Source organism: Gorilla gorilla, chromosome 1 (assembly GCF_029281585.2).
Source record: "Gorilla gorilla gorilla isolate KB3781 chromosome 1, NHGRI_mGorGor1-v2.1_pri, whole genome shotgun sequence".
NCBI lineage: Eukaryota > Metazoa > Chordata > Mammalia > Primates > Hominidae > Gorilla > Gorilla gorilla.
Window position 1 is genome coordinate 197,665,545 of NC_073224.2, and position 27,990 is coordinate 197,693,534.

At 37.1% G+C, this 27,990-nt stretch overlaps 1 protein-coding gene across 8 annotated transcripts in view; it reads left to right on the plus strand.

Moving 5' to 3' along the window:
• The window catches only part of FOXJ3 (forkhead box J3), a 202,879-nt gene that overhangs the window by 100,618 nt on the left and 74,271 nt on the right, over positions 1 to 27,990 (plus strand). For 6 of the 8 annotated variants that reach the window (XM_055392956.2, XM_055392983.2, XM_019016587.4 and 3 more), the window contains exons 3-4: positions 1,290 to 1,614; positions 14,448 to 14,522. The exons of 1 other annotated variant lie outside the window; for it this stretch is intronic. In XM_055392956.2, coding sequence (XP_055248931.1) covers positions 1,290 to 1,614; positions 14,448 to 14,522 — 400 coding nt within the window. Of the gene's footprint in view, positions 1 to 1,177; positions 1,615 to 14,447; positions 14,523 to 27,990 lie in introns of all 8 variants that reach the window. One more of the 8 variants, XM_019016591.4, reaches the window with a different exon arrangement.

Below are 27,990 nucleotides of genomic sequence, written 5' to 3' on the forward strand. Positions count from 1 at the left end.
TCTCTGTTGCCGCCAAGTTGTTCAGATCCTATACATAATATTCAAGGTTGCTTTTTGTCAGGAGCCGTTTGGAATGAAGGGGCTATATGGGATTTTCATAGCTACAAATGTTTTCTTTTGACTTTTAAGTCAAAAGAAACCTTTAAGTTTTTTTTATTTTGTTGTCCTTTTTTCCTTTAGTTTGATATCACTTAGAAGTCTTTTCATTCTTCTCTACTTTATTGTCAGTCATTATTCCTGCTTCTTTGATCCCAGAATAGAAGGGCTTATGTCCTCGCTGAAAGTTAACCATTCCAATGTGAAGTGTCAAGCCTTGTTTCTATATTCTTATCTTCAATTCTTAGAGCAGCTTTCTCCCTTTTCGAGGATATATGTTAACCTGGCAGATTTAGTTTTCTTTCTTTGTGTGGTAATGGTCTGAATTTTTCAGCTTTGGAGAGAAATACACTACAGAATTCAAATCACTGGACGTTTGCCCAAACCTGTCTTTTAGTTTTTAATGCTTCTTTTCTTGCTGACCATTTATGTGATTTAATGCCTTAGATTCTGTACTCCCACAATTTCAGTTAGTTTTTGTAAACCTGTTCCTTGACTTGTTTTTTAAAAAAAGTAACTCCCTGGTACTGCCTATTTTATTTTTCTCTCACTCATCAGTGTCCTTGACTTTGCATTACTTTTTTCGGTCAACTGCCCCAGCTAGCTTGTCTCCTTGCTATTCTTGTATACCCTGCTTTACTCCTCCTACCTCCTACCTGCATGAACTCTACCTTCTTTCCTTCATGCAGATTCCTATGCCAGTTTCTCAGTTACTTCTCTGACCTCTTGCCTCCACCTTACTTTTTGGTAATTTGTTTTTATGGCTCTCCTAAAATTTGTGTAAAAGAAATGCCAGAGGTACATTTTAAGCTTTTAACGGCTTGTGGTGGTGAGTAAAAGAGTTGGGCTGCAGCTGGGTTTTTCTTACCAAGATCCTGTTGCCCTCTTAAAAGAACCAGGCAGTGATTTTTAGAAAGACTGGCATCGGAACCACTTTGTTTGTCTATATTCTGTATTTTAAACAATTTTAAAACCAAGTTTGTTATGTTTTGGTGAGGAAAAAATTAAGAAAAAAGATTGGAAATGTTGATCCCTTAAATATTTGGTTTGCTCATTAACATACTCAATCTTTTTCCTCCAGATGTAACTCAGGCTTTCCCTCACTTTGGAACTCCTAGATTTGTGAATATTGGATATTTTGAGAAGCAGGGGTTCTTTCCTTGATATTGACTAAGGAGTCTATTTACCTTCAGGATGACATCTGAACTGGAGAGCAGCCTAACATCTATGGACTGGTTACCACAGCTCACCATGAGAGCAGCCATCCAAAAATCTGATGCTACACAAAATGCACATGGAACAGGAATTTCTAAGAAGAATGCACTCCTTGACCCAAATACAACTCTGGACCAGGAAGAAGTCCAACAGCACAAAGATGGGAAACCTCCATACAGTTATGCCAGCCTCATTACATTTGCAATTAATAGCTCACCCAAAAAGAAAATGACTTTAAGTGAAATTTATCAGTGGATTTGTGATAACTTCCCATATTATAGAGAGGCTGGCAGTGGTTGGAAGGTAAGGATTTTATTTAAATTACTTTTATGAAGTAAGCAATGATAATGTTGATTTCTACTGAAAATAAAGCTTTGTGAATGCTCATGTAATTGAATATGAAATTTCGATCTCTAGTGATTTTTAGGATGTTAAAAAGATTTTAGCTTAGGTGAATAACTTTATTTTTGGTAGATTATTAGTGTGTTGAAGCTTGATTATATTATAGGACTGATGTAGCATAAAGTAAGAGCAGGGATAATGTAGCGTTCACTGGAAACCATACCTGCAGTTCAGGTGAGTTGACAGTGAGCCTAAAGTGAAAAACAACGTAGTATTGCAACTAGTACTAACTGTCTTTATCAGTCAAGATTTTTTTTTTTTTTTTTTTGAGATGGAGTCTCACTCTGACGCCCAGGCTGGAGTGCAGTGGCGCGATCTTGGCTCACTGCAAGCTTCACCTTCCGGGTTCACGCCATTCTCCTGCCTCAGCCTCCTGAGTAGCTGGGACTACAGACGCCTGCCACCATGCCCAGCAGATTTTTTGTATTTTTAGTAGAGATGGGATTTCACCGTGTTAGCCAGGGTGGTCTCGATCTCCTGACCTTGTGATCCGCCCACCTCGGCCTCCCAAAGTGCTGGGATTACAGGCGTGAGCCACCGTGCCTGGCCAAGATTTTTTTTTTTTTTTTTAAATTAGAGACAAGGTCTTGCTCTGTTACCCAAGCTCGAGTGCCTGAGCACGCCACCATGGCCAGCTAATTTTTAAATTTCCTGTAGAGATGGGGCCTTGCTCTGTTGCCCATGCTGGTCTTGAACTTCTGGCTTCAAGTGATCCTCCTGCTTTGGCCTGCCAAAGTTTTGGGGTTACAGGTGTGAGACACTGTGCCTGGCCAAGACTTTTTAAGAAGTATTTATCTTGAAAGAATTTTAGATTATTGCAAGAGTTGCAAAAGCAATACAGAAGGTTCCCATGTATACTTCATCAGCTTCTTCCAATGTTAACATCTTACATAACCATAGTACAATGATCAAAACTAAGAAATTGACTGAGCATGGTGGCTCATGCCTGTAATCTCAGTGCGTTGAGAGGTGAAGGCAAGAGGATTGCTTTAGGACAAGAGTTTGAGACCAGCCTGGGCAATATATGTTGCTCATGATTAGATGTTTTCTTGTAATTAGAATGAGGTAATACATTTTTGGGAAGAATAATACCAATATGGCCTTTTGTGCATAACATATCAGAGGATAGATAATGTAAGTATGTCTTAATGGGAATGTTAACTATGATTCTTTGGTTAAGGGGATGACTGCCAGGTTTCTTCATTATAAAGTTTACTATTTATCACTTTGTAAATAATAATATGTTTTGGGGGGATGCTTTGAGCATATGCAAATACAGTAAGTCCTCAACTTTGATAGGTTCTTGGAAACTGACTTTAAGCAAAACAACATAAAATGAGACCAATTTTTTTTCCTCAACATTATAACGAAATGATGTTATTTGAAGACGTGCTATACTTTTGTTTGACTTAATGTTGCAGTTTCCAAGAACCCCATTAGTAGTGCTAAATGAAGACTTACTGTACTTTATTTCTTAAACTTTTATCCATTAATTTTAGCATTCATTGATAGGTTATAACTGTAGCAATTATTACTCTCTCCTCTCTCTTCCCCCTTCCCCCCCCCCCCCCCTTTTTTTTTTAAGACAGAGTCTTGCTTTGTCGTCCAGGCTGGAGTGCAGGGGCACCATGTTGGCTCACTGTAACCTCCGTCTCCTGGGTTCAAGCAATTCTCCTGCCTCAGCCTCTCGAGTAGCTGGGATTACAGGCGCCCACCACTGTGCCTGGCTAATTTTTATATTTTTAGTAGAGACAGGGTTTCACCATGTTGGCCAGGCTGATCTCGAACTCCTGACATCAGGTGATCCACCTGCCTCGGCCTCCCAAAGTGTTGGGATTACAGGTGTGAGCCACCGTGCCTGGCCAATTATTACTGTTTTTAAATGGTGATTGTCCCTTTTCCTTAATTCCTTCGACATTTATTAATTGATATTCTTCTGAAAAGATGAGTTGTTCCTTTAGTCCCTTTTATTCATTCAATAATTTATTTATAATAGTATGCACTCATAGATATTTATTCTTTGTGCTATTGTTGTCATTCAAATTGTGCAACTTTGGCCACTGGGAGCTCTTACAGGCTGGCCCCATACTTCTGTTTGCTTAGCACTTTCTTTTTGGCACCTTGAGATGTTCCAGGGCTGTATTGTATCTTCCTTGCCCCTGGAATCAACCATTTCTTTAAGGAGACTTTTGAGGTACTAGCTAATTTATGTTATACAACAAATAATTCAACTTTCTTTTTTTAAATTTTTATTTTAAGTTTTATTTTGTTTTTAGACAAAGTCTTGTTTTCTCTGTCAGCCTGGCTGGAGTTCAGTGGTATGATCCTAGCTCACTGCAGCCTCAAACTCCTGGGCTCAAGTGGTCCTCCTGAGTAGCTAGGACTACAGGTGGGTGCTGCTATGCCCACCTGGCTAATTTTTAGGGTCTTGCTGTGTTGCCTGGACTGGTCTTGGCCTCAAGTGATCCGCCTGCCTCTGCTTCCCAAAGTGCCGGGATTATAGATGTGGGCCACTGCTTTCTTTCGTCCCTGCACATGTTATATTCATATTCTTACATAGGAATTAACAAGTCGTGTGCTATGTGGGGTGTGTGTATACATGTAGAGGAAGGGAGTTATAGGGCTTTAGATCTATCATCAGATGGTAGTTACTCTTTAGTTTCTCTTAGGCCTTCCTACTTCAACACTTTTGCCTTTTTCATTTGACTGGATTTATTAGAGACATTTGCTGATTTACCGTGCACCAAGGATGTGCTGTGCGTGATTCCCTTGTAAGGGAAGGGATTGTGCCTCATTGAAGTTTTTGTATCTCTTTCTCTTCCATACCTTAGCACAGAGTGCTTCCATTTAGTAAGCTTCAGTAAGTGCAGTTTGAATGAAAGCATGAATCTTGGTCCCAATCTACCTTTTTAGCTTTATTTTTTGTACCTTCCTTTCATATACTTCTCGCCATTCCAGCCTACTAGCTGTCCCTGTAAGTAAGCACATCTATTTCCTTCTTGCTTTTGTTTTTTTTCTTATTTCTCCTTGGACCTTGTCTGTTTTGGCCCCCGCCGCCTTTTTTTTTAGTTGATATTGCCCTATTATTTCAGCTCATGTATTATTTCTCATCTCCCTATAGAATCAGTCTCTTGTGTTACCATATGCTTTATTAATAACAGTATTATAAACTTAGAGTTTTTTTGTTCAGAAATTTTGTTTCATTAGTTTTTGTTTCTGTACTTAGATACTCAAATGATAGCTGCTTTTATTATTTTCTGTCTGCCAGGCACTATACTAAGTGCCATCATTGTCTCTTTAGGCCACACAGTAGCCTTATGAAGTAGGTACTATTATTTTCCAAATTTTAAAGGTAAAAAAACTGAGAATTAGAGAAGTTAAGTAACTTTGTAGAGTTTCTCAGCTAGAGAATGATAGAGTCAGGATTTGGTACCAGACTTGGTAGATGTAGAGATTTTTTTCAATGCTCATGTTCTTAACCATTACACAAGATGCATAATTCTGCAAAAACTATATTAAATACTTATTAAATTTAATTTTCCAGGATAAACTCCCCTCAACTGGCTGACTCAGTATGAGAAGTGATTGTTAACAGTATATTTTGAATAGGAGTCTATCCTAACAGAATGTTTCAGTGGAGGATATACCTAATAAAACTTGAATGAAACATGAATCAATGCATCATTCTAAGCAAGTAGTAGTGGCTGTATTTAAGCTGTGCTTTCTGGCTTTACCCCTGGGTACTGTAGACTTTTTTTGTCAAGATTTAGCCTGAGAAAAGGCTAGAAAATTTTGATAAACCTGTGTGGCAATGAAAACACATGGTGGCTAGGGAGTAGAAATGGCTAAAATTTGAGTATGTGGCTTAGAAAGCCCAATAAGAATTCATGGGTCCGTATCATTGATTGTAAACCTTAGTGCCTGCAGATGCCAGATAGGTGATGTAAATGGGGAAAGCAAAAAAGGTGCCAGACTAAAGAGTGTGTTTAATGTAAAAGGAGCAACTATGTTCTAGTCAGTTACTGCTTTTTAGGGCACATGGCAGATCTTCCAGTCTACCCCGCTCCCCAAGAAAAGGGAAATCTGGATTTTGTGTGTAATTTTCAAATTTTTAACTGTTGTCAACTAATTCTGATTTTCATGAATCTCTGCAGGCCAGACATAAGTCTTGTGTCTGGGTTCAGCCTAGGGAGTACTAATTTGGAATCTCTGGTCTGCATGATATCCTCCTCTTTTCTGCTTTTTTTTTTTTCGAGATGGAGTGTCGCTCTGTTGCCCAGGCTGGAGTGCAGTGGTGTGATCTCGGCTCACTGCAAGCTCTACCTCCCTAGTTCAAGTGATTCTCATGCCTCAGCCTCTCGAGTAGCAGGGACTACAGGCGCATGCCACTATGCCCAGCTATTTTTTTGTATTTTTAGTAGAGATGGGATTTTACCATGTTCAGGCTGGTTCCGAACTCCTGACTTCAAGTGATCTGTCTACCTTGGCCTCCCAAAGTGCTGGTATTACAGGTGTGAGCCACCACGCCTGGTCCTCAGCTGATTTCGTCTTTCATTCGATAATGTGAAAAGGATTTATTTATTATCTGCTCTTGTGAAGCAGTATGCTAGGCTTTGGCAGTACTAGGAAGCATAGCACAGGGCCTAAGGGAGCTACAATTTTTATTAGATGAGAAGAATACATATAAACAAGTAATTATGCTGTGTAAAAAGCTCTGTAATGGAGGAATCCAGAGTGCTGTGCTATAAATAGTTGACTAATTGGCCACACCTACTGTGTGTAAACTATAAAAATATCCATTGTGTATGTGACCTAGTAAAAAGTGTTAAATGAAGGGTACAGTTAATGAGTTTATGGGGAGTATGATAATCTAAATTGAGTGGTACAGAGAGTAAATGCCACTAGAGTACAAGGAAGTGGGGAATCATTAGATAACCATTGAGGGAAGTGGGACTTGAGCTGTGTTTTGAAGAAGAGTTAAGATTTGTGGAGGTGTTTTTCAAAGTTCAAGTGTTAAGAAGCACTTGGTTATAGTGGCTTGCAGTAGAGAATGTGATAGAGTCAGAAAATGGAGATCCTATGAATATATGAATGCCAAACTGAAGAGCTTGGTCCAAATTTAAGGAATAGCATATAAAGTTCGAATGTTGTTTCCTCATTAATTTGTCTGGCTTCATTTTTGATGACGTCTACCTAAAAATGCCAAATCCATTCTGCTGATACTCCTTGCCTATAGCCAGCCCAAGTCATGGGTCTGAAACTGTTTTAGATATAGTGATACAGTTTCAATGGGAAGAAAAAGAAATAGAGAACTAATGGGTAGAGAAGGATGATGTTGCTCTTAGAACTAGAAGATCCTGAGAGAGATGATCTGGTCCTATCTACTGCTTTAGGCAGACTTTTAATATTTCCAGAGATTACTATTAAAGTTTCCTTTACCCAATTTTTAAGTATTTGGTGCCTAGCACATGGCATGATCACTTTTAATTTTATGTTTATAAACATAGAAATATTTTGAACACTTCGAGTGGAGACAGATGGAACCTAGTTTATCTTCTCCTTTGCACAGGCCTTTTTCTATTTTACTTCCCATTCACTCTCCTTAGTTTTGTTTAGAACACTTCAGCAGTCTGCTGCTAACTCTTCTTCAGGTATGGAGGAGATGGGTTGTGGGAAAATGGGAGGTCACTTAGAGCTTGTGAAGTTAGCTTGTATTGGTTGAAGAGAGGTTTGGAGAAAGATCTTAAAGTGACTGTCACCACCTTTCCAGAAATGCAGAGTGAACTTATGCAACACAGAGGACATTATGTTGCCCCTGTTGCTTAAAAGGACTCAAACAGAATTTTAGTAAACTCCCTTTCATTTTGTGTCAGGGCCTTGAAGGGAGATTACATATTAAAAATACCTCTTTGGATATTCCATAATTGAATGATTTTGTATTCTGAACTAGAGGAAAAGGAATTAAATTTTCAGGCTCTGTGCAGTGGGGGCTCATGGCTCGTGCCTATAATCCCAGCACTTTGGGAGGCCAAGGCAGGAGAATCACTTGAGACCAGCCTGGCCAGCATAGCGAGAACCTGTCTCCACAAAATAAAAAATAAAAAAAGAAATTAGCCGGGCATGGTAGTGTGTCCCTGTGGTCCCAGCTACTTGAGAGGCTGAGGTGGAAGGATTGCTAGAGCCCAGGAGGTTGAGGTTGCAATGAGTTATGATCATGCCACTACACTGCAGCCTGGTGACAGAGCGAGACCCTGTCTCCAAAAGAATAAAATAAAAAATAAAATTTCATGGTATTCACTTTGAGGAAAGTTAACTTATTAAGTTGTTGAAGTTTAGGATAATTTAAAAAAAGAAAAATACAAAGGTGGTGTGTGGGTGTATTGTGCTACTTTTTGTGTAGGTAAAAAAGGAATAATATTATACATTATGTGTTTGCTCATTGTTGTGAAAAGAAATTTAGGAATTTAAACTAGAAGTGTATTTAATATAACTACCTCTAGGGGATAGTTGGGAGCCAAGGTGGAAAGGATGTAGAAGGAAATAAGATTTTGAGTATACCTTTTTATATGGTTTTAACTTTTGAACCCATGTACATGTTTTACATATTTAAAAAAAAAATGAAAAGGGATGAAAAAAGGAAACCCTCAAAGAGAATGCAAGCAGAAACAAGCCTAACATTGTTTTGAATTAACAATGTGATCGATCACACAGAAAAAAGCAAATTGAAGAAACTTTTGATATATACCTTATATATCTTCATGGCATACATTCGAAGGCCAAAAATAGTTACAAAGAAATCATCAACTTAGTAGATTTGTGTTCGGTAGTGGAACTTCAGTAGAGGCAGTCTCTATCTCCAAAAAACCCCTAGGAAAGAAGCTGGGAGGGAAGAAGTTAGAAAATTGAGAGCAGTTCTGAAACCATTTTAGGTAGGGTAGAACAAATGAGTACTTATATTGATTTTTGGGGGGACCTGTGGGGACAGAAACCAGGACTCACAGAAGAAAGAATGGATAAGAATGTAGCAGTTGGATTGGAGATGGCAGTTTAAACTCAGCTTTAAATAAAAATTACATAGAATGCTTTTAAAATCAGAATTGTCAGATCACTACTCCAGAGATTTTAAATTAGGTGCCTTGGATAGAGCCTAGGAATCTACATTAAAATAACATTTCAAGTGATTCTAGTGCAGATAAACTGTAGTTTTGAGAAACTGCTTTTGGGGATGGTGTTTTTAAGGCCAATCAGCATGGCTTCATCATATTGATTAGGTGATTGAAAAAAATCACCTAATTATTTCTGCCTCTCCACTTCACCAACTTCTTTTCTTGGGGTTATGGGAGATGGGGACTACCCAAGCTGTAAGGTCTGAAGTAACCTCTTTTCTTTGTGGGTTTTATGTGTATGTACAAGTCTTGGCTTTCGTATCTCAGTGTTTTTACATTCTAAATAGGTTTTAGGTATTTTTTTTTTCAACAGATATGTGATTACCCTTTGAAAAACATTGTATCCTAGCTTTTGGGTTAAAAGACAAGGTTCCTACCCTCATGGAACCTATTTACATTTTGGTAGAGAATACAGCATGGAGGGGGAAGACCATTAAACAAACAATTGCAAAGGTGATGAGAAATTCAGGATGACGAAGTTTATTACAGTGGAACTTAACTAATCTGTGAACACCAGAAAGGGCTTCCCTAAAGAACTGAAGTTTAATCCAAGAATGAATTGAAAACTGAGTAGATTGATTTAGGTGAAGAAGATGGAGTAAGGCTAGGGGCAGTAATCTTTGCAGATGTAGCAACTTGTGGAAAGCTTAGAACCTGAGAGAGAACGTTGGAGGGGATGAATGTTGAAAGCAAGATAGGGTCAGATCATGAAGAGTCTCTGGGGGCTTAAGAATATTGGATTTTTTCCTAAGTGCACTGGAAGTTTTTAAGTGAAGGGGTAACACCAAAATAGCATTGTGAAGACATAACTCTCTGCAGGGTGGAGAATGATGGAAGCAGGGCTGAGAGGAAGGGAGACACCAGTTAGGAAGCTGTTGTACTAGTTTTGCTGAGACTGGTTCCCTGGACTGAGATAGTCACAGAAAAGATGGGGTAAGATAGGCAGATCTAAGGTAGACTTAGTAAGATTTAGTGATAGATTTGTTTTAGATGGTAAGGAAGAGACAGGAGTTAAGGATGTTTTTTAGGTTTCTCATTGGAGCAGTTATGTGAATAATAATGTCTTTAAACTGAGAAGGGAAAACTGAAATAAGATCACATTGGGCATAAAGATTGAGTTTAGTTTTAAATATGTTGAGTTTGAGGAGTTTCTGGAGATGTGCAGTTGATAGTTGGAAATACACGTTAGGAACTCAGGAGAAAGGTCTGTGCTGGATCCAGACAGATTTAAGTGATTTATCACAGGTGGCCATTGGCTGTAACTGAGATTGGCTAGGCAGCAGATGTAGAAATGAAAAAGACATAGGGCAGAACCCTGAAGATTTCCAACATTTAAGCTTTTTGTAGAGGAGGAAGACTGTAGAGGTGTGTACTTCCTTTGAAGTGATGAGTTCACACTGAGCCATTTACTAATGATACTTGTTTCTTCTGACCATCTTGATTTGTATTTTCCCCTCATCTTGAACTTTTAAGCTGGGTAGGTGAACTAGTTTGTCTGATGCCTCTTTCTTTTTTCATGTCTTATTTTAGATTTGAATTGTGTATTTTTTATGATTCCATTTTATCTCCACAATTCTGTTATTAGTTATCCCCTTTCTAAATTTTTTTTTATTGATTACTCTAGGGTTTACTATATACATCTTAGTTCATTCAGGCTGCTATAACAACAAAAAGAAAACCAAAAACCTAGAGTGGGGGGCTTAGAAACAACAAATGTTTATTTCTCATAATTCTGGAGGCTGGGAATTCCAAAATCAAGATGCCAGCAGATTCTGGTGATGGCCTGTTTCCTGGCTCATAGATGATCCCGTTCTCATTATAACCTTACATGGTAGAAAAGGGAAATAAACTCTCTGAGGCCTCTTTTATAAACACTAGTCTCATTCATGAGGACACCCTTCATAACCTAATCACCTTAAAGGCTCCACCTCCAAATATCATCACATTGGGAATTAGGTTTCAACATAAGAATTTTGAGGGGACGCAGATATTCAGTTGATTGTAACATCTTTAAGTTACTGCACTTTACCTTCAAGTAGTATTAAACCATTTCATGTATAATGTAAGAATTTTATAAACCACGTCTTTCCAGTTCCTTTGACCCATCCTTTTTGCTATTGTTGTCATACATTTTACTTTTACATAGTTCCAAACTCCGTAATAAATTATGTTTGCTTTATACAATTTATTTTTTATGTTTTATAGTCTGAATATCTTAATACAGTTTTTTTTTAAAGCATTAAATCTACCTTCATTTTTTACCATTTCCGGCACTGTTCATTTATTTTTGTGATTTGCATTTTTGTTTGATTTCATACTTCTGCCAAAAGAACTTCCTTATAACAGTGTCAGTGAGCCGAAATGAATTTTTTCAGCTTTTATTGGGAAGTCTTTATTTTGCCTTTATTTTTGAGAGATATTTTCACTGCACAGGTTTTTTTTTCTTTCAGTATTTTAAGATGTCACTCCATTGCCTTCTGGCTTGCATAGTTTTTGAAAAGTCCACTGTAATTCTTACCTTTATTCCTTTTTATGTAATCTGCTTTCTCTGGCTGCCTTCAAGATGTTCTTTATTTTGATTTTTAGCCCTTTCACTGTAATTAATATGGGGATGTGGATTTTTACTTTATTCTGCTTGGTGTTCTCTGAAATTCTTGCATATTTGGGTTGATGTCTTGCATTATTTTTTTGAAGATTCTTGACTGTTACTTCAGATTTTCCCTCTGCCCCATTCCTTTTTTTTCTCCTTCTGGGACTTTAATTGCATTTATCATCACACAGTTCTTGGATGATCTGTTTTGTTTTTGTTTTGCTCTTTGTGAATGTGCCAGTCTCTGTTTGGAAACTTCTGTTACTCTACCCTCAAATTCTCTGAGCCTTTCCCTAGTTGTGTCTAGTTTAATGATGAGCCCATCTGAGGAATTTTAAAAATCTTTAATCATGTTTAATGTTTTTTATTTCTATTGTTTATATTTGTCTCTTTCTTTAGTTTTCACATTTCTGTTGAAATTCTCCATCTCTTTATGCAAGCAAGTTGTCCACTTTTTTTCTGCTAGACCCTTTAACATATTAATTATGGTTATTTTAATTTTTTTTTCTGATAGTTCTAACACCTGAGTCTTCTCTTGGGTTTTGTTGATTATTTTATCTCTTGGCAGTAAGTTTTCCTTTCTTTTCTATGTCTTATAATTGTTGACTGAGACCAGATATCTGTGTAGAAGAATGGTAGACGTTGAGTTAAATAGTACTTGTACTTGTGAATGGACAAGCATCTTTTTTCTCAGGCCGTTCTTGTGGGGATTGAGTCAGTCTGTCAGTAATTTGGATTTTTAAAATTTATGTCTTTATCTGCAGTATACCACAAACTTTACATTCCTCCAGCAGTGGGCTCCTGTTAATTTGTGCTTGGAGAGGGTGCGGTAGGATTTTTTTGTTTTTTCGTCTCTTTAGATTTTAGTTGTCTCTGCCCACCTTTTTACACATGGGGATTTCTCGTCCCTTCTCTGTCAGTAGACTGCGTTTGCTTGTTATTCAGTGGTATGCTTTTGGTAGAGGCAAGGAGTTTTCTCTGTTGTGTTGGTCCAACCTTAGTCTTATGCAGACCCTCGAACTTAGGGTGGGCTGTTTCAGTGTTTCTTCCCTCAGCCAGACTAGTCTTGTGTATCTGTAGTTACTTTTGGGTGAGAGTTTCATGCCTCTTCTCCAGGTGTAGCAGACCTCTACATGGTATCTGTATAGGATCCTGGGCCCAAGGTAGTTTCCTATACCTCTCCCAGAGTTCAAGGGATTTGCTTCTACTTTTCCTCCAGCAGCAGAACATCTTTGCCCATGTACTGGGTAAGGGTTTCCTATCCTTCCCTAGAGGCACCAGGGTTTTGTTTCCATCCTTCCCCCAGAAGCAGTGAATCTTTGCCAGAGTCCTATGGGTGAGAGGTTTTGCTGCCTTTACTGCAAACTTGTTTTTTTGCTTTGTAAAATCTGTGGAAGGTTGGTGGGCTTTGTCTTCTCACTGCCTGTCACTGTCAATCACTTTCTTCCTGTTTATGCCACTAGGGGAGACTTTCTTGGGTCTCCTTTCCTACCGCTATTTTTTCTTAGGAACACATGGTAAAGGCCTATGGAGAAGAGCTTAAGAGTGTGTGGGAACTTCTCGTGTCTGGGGTTCTTGTTGCTCTAGAGTGACAGCCCCACGCTTGGCCTTTAAAATTTTAACTAATTACTTTTTAACTGCTTGGATGGTGGCCATCTCTTTTTCCTGTGCTCTGCCAAAGGTGATTTAGTTGTGTGTCCAGTTTCTCATTGAATAGCCTTGCTCCTCTTAGGAATGTGGTTTGGTTGCCTTGCAACCTGAGCTCTCTGATGTGGCTTAAAAATAGGTTTTTTTTGTTTTTTTTTTTAAAGCTTACCTAGGGTTTTCTCTTTGGGAGAGAGCATCATTCTTTGTAGCTGTTTACATCCCAAGCATAAGTTTTAAATTTCTGCTTTGGTAATAGATGGTCTTGAATTTATATTCTGTAGTCATCTTTTAAAAACGTTTAAAATTCCAGTATTGTGCCTGAGGAAGAGAAGTTTTATTACAGGCATTCTTGTTAGACTACTGAATTTTATATTAAACAATAAAGCAGATATTATGCCAAAATATGATCCCAGAAGGTACCATTCTAAGTAATGGCTAAATGCAGTTGGACCTCTTCTCTCCCAAATACTAGCCATTTGGGAACAAACCGAGATAATTTGAGAATGGGTTTTGGAGCATTTAATTGAGAAGAAATGGACTTTGGGGCATATTCTGTAAGAATTGGGGTACAGTCCTACCTATTCATGAATAAATTTCTATTTCACAGACTCTGCAGGTTTCCAAGGGCATTTTCCTTCTACCCACCTTGGGTGTTCTTCCCTGCTACAGTGAAGAATTTAGATGTTCTTCCCAGCTCCCCGTAGCCAGTATCTTTCCATGTGGTTTTCTTTTTTACAGATTGTGGTGAGAACCTAATAGGGTTCTATATGTTTTTTTGTAATAGAGCAGTGAATGTTTTTTTAAAACATTTTTTAAACTAATTAATAAGTGGTAATACATGTGTCTTGCAGACCATTTGGACTTTGCAGAAAAATAAAGAGAAGAAAATAGTCATCATCTTTAATTTCATGTAGAGTAACTTCTTACATTTTGCATTCTGGCTTATTTCCAAGAATAAATAAATAAACTTAAGTACCACAATTAAAGTCATAATATGTATCATAATATGCCAATTTTATATTTGGAATTTAATATTTAACATTACATTACAGGCATCTTCCTGTATCAATAAAAGTCATAAACACTTAAAATGCTACATATATTACATTTTATGAAATCCTCTAGAAATTATTTTCCAGTAACAGCTTCCCCTCGTAGCATTCATAATTTGAAAGTCAGAAAGATTTAAATTTTAAGCTGATTAAAAAGTTTATTCCATTTGTAATTGTCTTGCAAAGCATAGAGATGTTTAGATTTCTAATTCTGTTTTTAAATTTGGGTTATGTTTTTTGGATTTTATTGACCTTATGGCTTTTCTTCTTTAATTCCAGAATTCCATACGACATAATCTGTCATTGAACAAATGTTTCCTTAAAGTGCCTCGATCTAAGGATGACCCTGGAAAGGTAGGATTCATCTTCTTAAAACAGTTGAATTCTTCAGTATGTCACTTGTCATGTTTGAATTAAGAACTTTTCCGGTTCATTGAATAGGAACCTCTGCAAAATAGTAAGTCCTCCCCCACCCTGCTCTAAAGCTTGTTAGAGAGTTTTAAGCTGTGGGAAGCTAACTAGTGTATAGCTGTTGCACACCACAGTGCTGTTGTACTTTGCTGTTTCTAATCTAATCTTTGGTTGAAGTATTGTGTATTAAATTAAATTTGGTGGTTGAGCTGCTTGTCAGGAACCGTAATTCATTATTACATATAAGGGGTGCGTCTCTGTGTAACTGGCAAAAAGTGGAAGTATTCTTACACTGGAATAAAACAGTTTCTCTGTTATTAGCCCATTTCTGAGTGTAATCAAGAAGAGTATTCTGTACTTGACTCTTCTTATCTCCTGACACCATTGCATTTTTCACGTTTTTGGTGTTTTTTCTGTGGTGACTCCTCCCTTTTTTTGTTGTTTTAATAGCTAGTCAACTATAGTGTGCTCTGAACTTGGTCCTAGTTGCTTGGTTTCTGAAACTTAAGAGTACTTGGTTGTACTGTATTTGGTTGTCAAGGTAAGTTACTAGATAGGACTTTGAGACAGTGTATTTATTGGGAAGCACGATGCTTGTTTAGGTGGCTAGACTTCTTATATTTGTTTTTAGGCTAACTGATTTTGGAAGAATCTTTCTAAAATGTAAGCCTGGTCATGTAAGCACCTTGCTTAAAAGTGTTCCTTAGTGTCCAGGAGGTGTTTACTTTCTCTTCTTGTAAAATATTCTTTACTGTTTTTTTCTCTATCTGCCTTTCCAGCTATAATTCATTTCATTCAAGACTCATCGTGAAGAACTACTTGAAGTTTTCCAAACATGCTATTCATATGGTCTTCTGTACAAATTTCCTTGCTTTACTTGTCTAGACTGCTTCTTATCTTTCCATATTGAGCTGCAACATGACTTCTCTGAGGCTTTTTTGTTTCCCCATACTTCAGCTGAATTTGTTGCTCCCTCTTTTGAGTTCTTTTTATTTTGTAGTGACCGTCATCATTGTAGTAGCTCCTAATTGGACTCTCAATGGCTGGGCTTGATCCCTCCAGTTTATATTAACTTTCACATAGTAGGCAGCAATCTTCAAAAAAAAAAAAAAAAAAAAAAAGTTAACCTACTCATATGGTCTCTCTTTTTCAAGCTCTTTGTTAGTTATCTACTGCCCTTAAAATCTAAATTTATGCAAGTAGGGATCATGTGTATCTTGTTCACTGTTTAGACCCAGTTGCTTGCACAGTGGCTGATGGCACTGAGGAGACACCCTTGTTGAATGAATGAATATACTGTATCCTCTGTTAGACTGTTAACTTCTTGAGGTTAGAGATGAAGAGTTATCTGTTTCTATCTTTAGGCAGTTTTTCTGAAGTAATGAACATTTTATAGCACTTTTTATCATCTGTCTGCTCTGTCAAGTTGGTTCTCAGTAAGATTGAACAGATTATTATAATAGTCTTGTAAAAAATTGTTTCTCTATGTTTTTAACTTTGAGATTCTGAATAGGAATTGGTGCACCTTTTCCTTTAAAGGAAAGGAGGCTTATTACAAAAAGATAATTAGATTTTAAAAATAAATTCTTTATCACATTTTCTATAGGCAATGAGTATATATGAATCAGACTGAAAAATATTTTTAAGAGACTTCAGAGATTATTTACTAGAGTCCTGTGAAGTTACTATTTGGGTTCTGTAAACATTTTGGTTCTGATTGGATTTTTAAATGAATTTGAAATAATTTAAAAAAATTAAAAATCAGTACACATGAATGCTTAATTCTATCATGTACTTGATTTTAACCAATTGGAGACTCTTAAAAATGTGTCATGTGAGGTATTTTTCTTTTGTGTAGAAGTTTAAGCTTTTGTTCATCTTTAATATATGGGGTAAGACAGATGTGGAAAACATGTTACTCTTTGCAACTCTTCTTTTTGAATCAGGATTCTCAATGTGCAACTAAAACAAAATACAGAAATAAATTGAGTCCTGAGAGGCTAATCAGAGCTTTCATCTTTTACCAGTAGTTTTCAGTTTTAAGGTTTTGTATGTATTAAAACACCTCATTCTTATTGATTTTGGTCATAATAAGTAAATATCATACATTTGATTTTATAAAGTACATTTGTAGTAGTAAGTTTTCTTTTCAGTCTCAAAATGAGGTTTATTTTATTTGTTTGTTTGTTTGTTTGTTAATTTTGAGACGGAGTCTCACTCTGTTGCCCAGGCTGGAGTGCAGTGGTGCAGTCTCAGCTCACTGCAGCCTCCGTCTCCCGGGTTTAAGCAATTCTCCTGCCTCAGCCTCCTGAGTAGCTGGGACTACCGGTGTACATCATCATGCCTGGCTAACTTTTGTATTTTTAGTAGAGTTGGGGTTTTACCATCTTGGCCAAGCTGGTGTCAAACTCCTGACCTCAAGTGATAGGACCACCTCGGCCTCCCAAAGTGCTGGGATTACAGGCGTGAGCTGCCGCACCTGGCCACAAAGCGAGGTTTAAATACATTTTTCTCTTTGATTTTGGTCAGACATAGATGTAAATTTGGTCTTATAAAATACATTTATGTGAATAAAGTCATTTTTATTTTTGATTTCAAAATGAGATTTTGTTTTTTAAGAAAACACAAAATTCCACTGCTTTAAAAAAGCTTTGAAGACTTCAGCTCAAGCCCATTTCATAAAAGAAGAAACTAAGGCCAGTAGATGAGGAACAGCTTGCTCAGGTTCATTGTGGAATTAGAACCCAGGCATATTCGCCAGACATACTTGTCAGTCACAGAAACTCAATACAAACTAACTTAAGGGGAAAAGTACTTAAGGAAGAACTGGAGCCAGGTTCTTAAATTATATCACCAGGAATGTCTCTTCATCCCTTAGTTGTGCTACCTTCTCTGATAGCTTCATTTTCAGTCCAATTAGTGGCAAATATGTCTTTCAGCAGCTTCTGGTTTATATTCCACCAGCTGAGTAACACTTAACAGAGAAAGTAGGCCTGGTGTTCACCCCGTCACCCCCCAAATCACCTGGAATTACAGAAAAAGTCTTAGAATGAATGTTGAACAAGCAAAACACACTTGGTTTCTTAGTTCTTAGATTAGTACTTTTTCCATGATATCAGTCTTCCTTGAGAGGGAGACCAAAATGTTAGTTAAGTTTTGGTACTTAAGAATTGTTGTTTCTTTTTGTATTACAGTGTTTCCTGACATTTGAGGAGCTTTTCCAAAACCACCCTCACCACAGTGGGAGAAAACCGTTGAGCGAAGGTGGGGTGGGAGTAGATTTTGGTCTTGGGTATGGGATGGCCTTTATAACCTCTTAGGATTTTGCTAGCTGCTGCCATGACTTAGGTCAAGAGGTAGAAGTAGCTTGTATAGCATCTTCTCTGTATTTTCACGATACAGCTTTCTGTTCGTTGTATTACCAGAGAGGTGTGAAGAACAACCTAATCTTGAAGTGTATTGTTGAATCATAGATGTTTTTATGTGGCTATCTAATCCTTACTTAATCCATTTTCAAGAAGATTGTGTTGTAAAAGCCCTTAAAATTTGGTACCCTTTATGTACATTGGTAGTCTGAGATTCATTTTTCTCACCTCTTTACAACTAATTTCAAGCAGCTATGTTACCACTTTATTAAAACACACACACACACACACACACACACACACACAATGAAATTCAGTTTTGCATCCACTTTGCTGCTTTTCTGGGGACAGATTTATTTTTCTTTTCTCTTGATTACACCCTTTTCACCCTGTCTATGCATTCTGCAGTCTATCTCCATTTTTAAAATCCCATCTTTTATCTCTTCTCTTTTCATTAGTTCTGTTTTCTCTATATTTATCTTTTTTTTTAATTCTTTGGGTTATAAGTCTTATTGTGTAATTCATACATGTGTCTTAATTATCTTAAAGGTAAATATTTACATTAGGGAAAAGCAGATTACTGGCTAAATATAGTTTAAAAAATATAATTCTCTTTCTCTGCTTTTCAGCTTAACCTTTTCTCAATTTTGTTTCCCTTTCTTCAGTTCAGAGAAATGATCTTTGACTTGAAAGGAACTAAAGGATTATAGGGCTTAGTTTCAACAGTTATCTAAACTTAGTAGCAGTGGGCTCTAATAGAACTGAGAAAATAGCTAAGAAGTTTAAAACCACATGAAGGCCACCTGACTATCCTGGGGAAATAACTACAGTTAATTCATAGAAGAGTTTTTAGGGTTGTAGGGGTTGGGGAATCTTTGTCTTGCCTGGGAATGGGAAGTTGTAAAGCCTCAGTGACCATAGAGATTGGGGTCTCCTGGTTTGTGAGGAAATAACAAATTCATTGCTAAGAGACTAACTTTTGAAACTTACAGGTTTGTGATTTTTTTTCTTTAAAAATTTCTTTTGAGACAGGATCTTGCCCTTTTGCCCAGTGCAGTGGTGCTCTCATAGCTTACTGGGCTCAGGTGATTCTCCAGAGTAGCCAGGATGACAGCACATGCCACCATGCCTGGCTAAGTTTTTGAAATTTTTTGTGGAGATGGAGTTCTCACTATGTTGCCTAGACTGGTCTTGAACTCCTGGCCTCAAGTGATCCTCCTGCCTTGGCTTCCCAAAGTGTTGGGATTAGAGGTGTGAGCCACCACGTCTCACAAATTATGAATTTTTTTCTATTCCTATTCTGTAGCTTAGTATAAGGGACCATAACATAGTTGACTGATCTTTCTTTTCAAAGGGTATTCTTTTTTGGGGGGCTGTATTAGTATTATGTTAGATTTATTTGTAAATTGCTTGTTAATCTCTGGTATCCCATTTTGGTTATTTTCTTTAAAAAATATGTAGAAAAACTGGAGAGGTTTGAGGGAACATAAAATATAACATTAAATGATGAACAGTGTTGTAGGAGTCATAGGTATTACCCTAAAGAAGGAAGATAAGATTATAATTTTAATGCTAGTCTTAAGTAAATGCTTGATTTTTGTAAAGAAGATGATGACTGCTTATCTGTGTTTCTGTACAAACTAAACAGGAAGTAGGACTGAAGGATAAGCAAGAGTTTGGTTGGACCGAAATAAGAATGTCATATTTATTGAAGTGAAAAAACACTGATATAGCTTCCTAAGGGAGACTTTAGAGTTTGTCACTTCTGAAGCACTTGAATAGATGAGGTTGCTAGCATTTGTCATTTTAACTCATGGTAGATAAGAACTCGAGTTGAAGGCTGGAAGAGGATATGATCAAGTTTAGCTGAGGGACGAGTCAGAGCAAAGCTGGGTAGAATCAGGAATTAAGGGAATTAATATAAGTACTAACATGAGATCCAAGAGTGAAGAAATGGATTAGTGCCATTGAGTGATTGTCGAGACAGAGGTGAATTATGAATGTGAGGCATTCCATTAGACAAACCAAGGTTAGAAAGCCAAGGTATTCAGAAGATTAGAAAGATTGAGTTAGATAGAAGTGAGAGTCTGATTCAGGGAGATAAAACTGCAGAAGCTGAAAGAAGTGTTGGCCTAGAGCCCTGACGTTAATACCGTTTGAGCAATGTGGTTGCAGCTGCCTTTTGTTTAGACATACAGTGTTCTCTGTTCTCTTTTTAAAGTTGGAAGAGAACATTTTGTTGTTGTTGGCCTCTTTTTTCTTTTCCAGATCTAAACTACTTTAAAAAAATAACATTATACCTAGAAATTTAAAAAAAATTATGTATGGTGAAATTTACTCTTTGGTGTGTAATTCTATTAGTTTCAACAAATGCAGCGTAACCATCACTGTAATCAAAATAGAGAACAGTATTCCAGATTGTCAGTTGGTAGTCAGCCCTTTCCCTCATCCCCAGGCCTTTGCAACTACTGATCTGTTTGTGTCCCTATAATTTTGCCTTTTCCAAAATGCCATATAAATGGGACTCATATAGTACATGGCCTTCTGAGTCTGGCTTTTTTGCTTTAGTATAATGTATTTGAGAGCTATCCATGTCGTTGTGCATATCAGCAGTTTTGTTTCATTTCATTGCATATATTCCATCATATAGATTTATCAGAGTTTAATCACTATTTGAAAGACATGTTTTTGTTAGTTGTATGATCATTTGACCATCAAGTTACTTTCTTTTCGGCTTAGACTTGGCAGATATTGAGCTATAACACTCAAGTAGTAACATAATAGTCATGTTAAGCTGCCTTGTGAGTGGATTATGTAGGTGAGCCATCTGTTTCTTGGAAATTCGTTATGATATAGTAAAACTTTATCTCTAACTTAAAGTTTCTAAAAGGATTGATTGGCACTATGATTTAAAAGCAAGATATGTCTGTTAATCCCTTAATAGGATGTACTTTTTAAGTATCTTTAACATTTAGGGGAATTGTTTACTATACCACAGTCAATATGCCAATTACATATTTTAATCCATTAAGAGTAAATTTCTTAACACTCTCTCTAGGCTTAATTTGATGATCTATGTATTTAAAAGTAATAAAAACTTGTATTTGTTCAAAAAGGGTATTTCAAGGACCTAAGCAGGCATTGGAATAGTTGTTATCCACATGTTCATTCAGTCAGCTAGCCAGACAAGCAGACTGCCTTTGAGTACTTACTGTGTGTTTGACCATTCATAGGCTATTTTTGTGGTCTCAGTAGCTATTTAACCTATTGTCCAAGCTAGAAACTTCTGAGAATGAAAGCGGTGCTATTCTTAACTATGTTTAGGGAACAGGTACAAAGCAGGATTGAAACTCCCAAGTATGGTTGCTCTAGATCTGTGGTGCATGCAAATGCTGTGCCTGAGCAGTTACCAGGAACAGCATCCTAAGAAGCTGGGAGAAAACAAGGCAAACAAATCTTTTGAAGTTGGATTGCCAAAATAAACTGGGAGAGGTTAAAAAAATAAAAGATGAAGGCATGGTATAAAGCCAAAGAAGTCAGGGACAAGAGGAATCCAGCTCCTGAGGTGAATATGCATTGAAAGCTAAGGAAGAGCAGAGAATTGTCTATGATGATTCCCTTTACCAACGGGCATATACTTGGCAATAGTAATAGATTTCACCATTTGGAATGTTTAGCTATTTATGACAGGGACTGCTCTCCCCAGGAGTCTGAAATTAATATTAGCATTTTTGGTTTATTTGTGCTTAATCAGGTAATGGCTTTTTTGTTAGGCTATTTTCAAGCTAAGATAAATATGCAGGGTACTTTGTGTTGACATAAAATTTTAGCTAGAAATAAAGTTTTGGAATAGTGAAAATGCACTTTATTTGAAGTAATAAATACTTTATAATGATGGGAATAAAGACATTTAAGTTTATTGTTGATCTTTGACACATCTTCATTTCTGATGCATTTTCTTTTCTTTCTTTCTTTCTTTCTTTTTTTTTTTTTTTGAAACAGAGTCTCACTCCATCACCCAGGCTGGAGTGCAGTGGCATGATCTTGTTTCACTGCACCTCTGCCTCCCAGGCTCAAATGATTCTCCTGCCTCACCCTCCCCAGTAGGTGGGATTACAAGTGTGTGCCACCACGCCTGGCTAATTTTTGTATTTTGTATTTTGTATTTTTTTCTTTTTCAGTAGAGATGGGATTTCACCATGTTGGCCAGGCTGGTCTCGAACTCCTGACCTCAAATTATCCACCCGCATTGGCCTCCCAAAGTGCTGAGATTACAGATGTGAGCCACTGTGCGCAGCCATTTCTGATGGATTTTCTATATCTTGATTACCTTGATTTTTTTCTGAAGTTTATGAATTGCTGGTATTTGTTTGCTCTGTTCTACGTAACAGTGACACCTGGTTTTCAGTTGGGTTCCACTTTCCTTCCTTCTGGAATTAACTTCTGTTTTAGGGTATCTTGATTGATTTTTGGAAAATGTGGTCAAAGTTGTAGAATTCTTGTGATCTTTCTTTGGGATTTTACAGGGTAAGCCACTGCAGTCTTTTTCCATCAGAAAGGGCGTTACTGTGTTGTACTAGAATTGTTGATATAAATTAATGTCTACATCTGTATATTGCTTTAAAGAATTTAGAGCCATTTTACATGCATTATCTTGATCCTCAAAATAAGCCTGTGGTCAAGCCCCAGTTTTAGATAGTGATCCTTGAGTGCATAGTAGATTTTTTTCCATAAGTTCACATAATAGAACTACATGTAAATGGAATCATTCAATATATACTCATTTGTGTCTTTCACTCAGCATAATGTCTATAATGCTGCTACATATATCACTTGTTTGTTTCTTATTGTTAAGTGGTATTCCATCGTATGAATCTATGACAATTTGTTTATACATTTATTTGTTGACAGACACTTCAGGTGTTTTCAGTTTTACGCTATTAATAAAGAATTACTAGTAAATTCTTAAACAGGTTTTCTATGGACATGCTTTCATTTTTCCTGAAGGATAGAATTACTGGGTCAGAGGGCAGATGGAAGGTTAACTTTATAAGAAACTGCCAAACCCTTTCCCAAAGTGGTTGTGCTATTTTACATTCCCAACAGCAATACCTGAGAGTTGCAGTTTTACATCCCATGGCGAACAGTTGGTTATTACCTGTCTTTTTAACTGTAGCCATTCTACTGGGTGTGAAGTGGTATTTCATCATGGTTTTGATTTGAATTTTCCTGATGGCTGTTGATATTGAGCATCTTTTCATGTGCTTCCTGGGCATTTGTGTATCTTCTCTGAAAGTTCTTTTAAAATTCTTTTGACTTAGAAAAAATTGATTGTCATTATTACTGAGTTGTAAGTGTTTTAAAAAATATATTCTGGATACAAGTCTTTCCTTAGATTTCTGTTGTTTAAATGTTTTTTTAGACTATGGTTTGCCTTTTTGCTTTCACAGTAGTGTTTTAAAAAGTAGAAAATTTGAATTTTGGTGAGGTCGAATTTATCAATTTTTAATTTAATGGTAAGTGACTTGTGTATGCCATCAGGAAATCAAGTACGGTCATGAAGATTTTCTTTTTAAGTTTTATAATTTTAGATGTTGCATTTAGGCCCATTGCAAATTGCTATTTATGTATAGTGTGTTTATTCTTCCGAGTAAATTATTCTTTTATCTTTATGAAATGTTCTTCTTAATTTCTTTTTTTTTTGAGACGAAGTCTCGCTCTGTTGCTCAGGCTGGAATGCAGTGATGCGATCTCGGCTCACTGCAGCCTCCACCTCCCAGGTTCAAGCGATTCTTCTGCCTCAGCCTCCCGAGTAGCTGGGACTACAGGCATGTGCCACCATGCCCGGCTAATTTTTGCATTTTTAGTAGAGACGGGGTTTCACTATATTGGCCAGGCTGGTCTTGAACTCCTGACCTTGTGATCTGCCTGCCTCGGCCTCCCAAAATGCTGGGATTACAGGCATGAGCCACTGCATCTGGCACTTAATTTCTTAAAATGCTCTTTGTCCTGAAGCCTACTTTGTCTGATACTAATTTAGCCATTCCAGCTTTCTTATGCAACATCATGGTGTATCTTTTTCCAGTATTTTGCTTTTAGATTGTAAACATCTTTGTGTTTAAAGCGTTTCTCTGGTAAACAACATGTGGCCATTGGCTCTTGCTTTTAAAATTGTCTAATGATCTCCACCTTCTATTTAGACCACTTAGTCTTTGTATTTAATATGATTATTGGTATTGTTGCTGTTTGTTTTTCTTTTGTTCTTAACGTTGCTTTATTTCTGCAACCTTTGGAGTTAATCAGATAGTTTATAGGATTCTATTTTATTTCGTCTCTTGACTTCTTAGTGTCCTCTTTTAATTAGTTTAGTAGTCATTCTAGAGCTTAACAATATGTATCACCAACTTATCAGAGTCTATTTGGAGGTAATATTATACTACCTTCCACTTCATACCTTACACTTTATACCACCTACTCTACCTCTTGCCATCCATTTAAAAATGTATTAACGTTACAACAGTATAATTTTGTTTATCTACATTCCTTTCTTTGTGCTATTGTCATATCTTGTGCTTCTGCTTATATCGTAAATCCCGTCTTAGGATTTGTCTTACTTGCTTTAAATAGTTAGTTGCCTTTTAAGGAAATTACATTGGAGGAAATATTTTCTTAGTTATTTACCTTTTCTTATGTTCTTTCCTAGAAATCTAAGTTTCCATCTGGTATCCTTTTTTTTTTTCTTTTCTTTTTTTTTCTTTTTTTTTATTATTATTATACTTTAAGTTTTAGGGTACATGTGCACAATGTGCAGGTTAGTTACATATGTGTACATGTGCCATGCTGGTGTGCTGCACCCATTAACTCGTCATTTAGCATTAGGTATGTCTCCTAATGCTATCCCTCCCCCCTTCCCCCACCCCACAACAGTCCCCAGAGTGTGATGTTCCCCTTCCTGTGTCCATGTGCTCTCATTGTTCAATTCCCATCTATGAGTGAGAACATGCGGTGTTTGGTTTTTTGTCCTTGCGATAGTTTACTGAGAATGATAATTTCCAATTTCATCCATGTCCCTACAAAGGACATGAACTCATCATTTTTTATGGCTGCATAGTATTCCATGGTGTATATGTGCCACATTTTCTTAATCCAGTCTATCATTGTTGGACATTTGGGTTGGTTCCAAGTCTTTGCTATTGTGAATAGTGCCGCAAGAAACATACGTGTGCATGTGTTTTTATAGCAGCATGATTTATAGTCATTTGGGTATATACCCAGTAATGGGATGGCTGGGTCAAATGGTATTTCTAGTTCTAGATCCCTGAGGAATCGCCACACTGACTTCCACAATGGTTGAACTAGTTTACAGTCCCACCAATAGTGTAAAAGTGTTCCTATTTCTCCACATCCTCTCCAGCACCTGTTGTTTCCTGACTTTTTAATGATTGCCATTCTAACTGGTGTGAGATGGTATCTCATTGTGGTTTTGATTTGCATTTCTCTGATGGCCAGTGATGATGAGCATTTTTTCATGTGTCTTTTGGCTGCATAAATGTCTTCTTTTGAGAAGTGTCTGTTCATATCCTTCGCCCACTTTTTGATGGGGTTGTTTGTTTTTTTTTCTTGTAAATTTGTTTTGAGTTCATTGTAGATTCTGGATATTAGCCCTTTGTCAGATGAGTAGGTTGTGAAAATTTTCTCCCATTTTGTAGGTTGCCTGTTCACTCTGATGGTAGTTTCTTTTGCTGTGCAGAAGCTCTTTAGTTTAATTAGATCCCATTTGTCAATTTTGTCTTTTGTTGCCATTGCTTTTGGTGTTTTAGACATGAAGTCCTTGCCCATGCCTGTGTCCTGAATGGTAATGCCTAGGTTTTCTTCTAGGGTTTTTATGGTTTTAGGTCTAACATTTAAGTCTTTAATCCATCTGGAATTAATTTTTGTATAAGGTGTAAGGAGGGGATCCAGTTTCAGCTTTCTACATATGGCTAGCCAGTTTTCCCAGCACCATTTATTAAATAGGGAATCCTTTCCCCATTACTTGTTTTTCTTAGGTTTGTCAAAGATCAGATAGTTGTAGATATGCAGTGTAATTTCTGAGGGCTCTGTTCTGTTCCATTGATCTATATCTCTGTTTTGGTACCAGTACTATGCTGTTTTGGTTACTGTAGCCTTGTAGTATGGTTTGAAGTCAGGTAGCGTGATGCCTCCGGCTTTGTTCTTCTGGCTTAGGATTGACTTGGCGATGTGGGCTCTTTTTTGGTTCCATATGAACTTTAAAGTAGTTTTTTCCAATTCTGTGAAGAAAGTCATTGGTAGCTTGATGGGGATGGCATTGAATCTATAAATTACCTTGGGCAGTATGGCCATTTTCACAATATTGATTCTTCCTATCCATGAGCATGGAATGTTCTTCCATTTGTTTGTATCCTCTTTTATTTCATTGAGCAGTGGTTTGTAGTTCTCCTTGAAGAGGTCCTTCACGTCCCTTGTAAGTTGGATTCCTAGGTATTTTATTCTCTTTGAAGCAATTGTGAATGGGAGTTCACTCATGATTTGGCTCTCTGTTTGTCTGTTATTGGTGTATAAGAATGCTTGTGATTTTTGTACATTGATTTTGTATCCTGAGACTTTGCTGAAGTTGCTTATCAGCTTAAGGAGATTTTGGGCTGAGACGATGGGGTTTTCTAGATATATAATCATGTCATCTGCAAACAGGGACAATTTGACTTCCTCTTTTCCTAATTGAATACCCTTTATTTCCTTCTCCTGCCTGATTGCCCTGGCCAGAACTTCCAACACTGTGTTGAATAGGAGTGGTGAGAGAGGGCATCCCTGTCTTGTGCCAGTTTTCAAAGGGAATGCTTCCAGTTTTTGCCCATTCAGTATGATATTGGCTGTGGGTTTGTCGTAGATAGCTCTTATTATTTTGAGATATGTCCCATCAATACCTAAATATGTAGAGGGAAATTTATAGCACTAAATGCCCACAAGAGAAAGCAGGAAAGATCCAAAATTGACACCCTAACATCATAATTTAAAAGAACTAGAAAAGCAAGAGCAAACACATTCAAAAGCTAGCAGAAGGCAAGAAATAACTAAAATCAGAGCAGAACTGAAGGAAATGGAGACAAAAAAAAAAACCCTTCAAAAAATTAATGAATCCAGGAGCTGGTTTTTTGAAAGGATCAACAAAATTGATAGACTGCTAGCAAGACAAATAAAGAGAGAAGAATCAAATAGATGCAATAAAAAATGATAAAGGGGATATCACCACTGATCCCACAGAAATACAGACTACCATCAGAGAATACTACAAACACCTCTATGCAAATAAACTAGAAAATCTAGAAGAAATGGATAAATTCCTCGACACATACACTCTCCCAAGACTAAACCAGGAAGAAGTTGAATCTCTGAATAGACCAATAACAGGATCTGAAATTGTGGCAATAATCAGTAGTTTACCAACCCAAAAGAGTCCAGGACCAGATGGATTCACAGCCGAATTCTACCAGAGATACAAGGAGGAACTGGTACCATTCCTTCTGAAACTATTCCAATCAATAGAAAAAGAGGGAATCCTCCCTAACTCATTTTATGAGGCCAGCATCATCCTGATACCAAAGCCGGGCAGAGACACAACCAAAAAAGGGAATTTTTAGACCAATATCCTTGATGAACATTGATGCAAAAATCCTCAATAAAATACTGGCAAACCGAATCCAGCAGCACATCAAAAAGCTTATCCACCATGATCAAGTGGGCTTCATCCCTGGGATGCAAGGCTGGTTCAATATATGCAAATCAATAAATGTAATCCAGCATATAAACAGAACCAAAGACAAAAACCACATGATTATCTCAATAGATGCAGAAAAGGCCTTTGACAAAATTCAACAACCCTTCATGCTAAAAACTCTCCATCTGGTATCCTTTCTCTTCAGCCTAACAGTATCGTCTGGCAGTTCTTGTAGTGTAGGTCTGCAGGCAGCAAATTTTATAGGCCTTTGTTTCTCTGAAAATATCTTTATTTCATCCTCAGTATACTT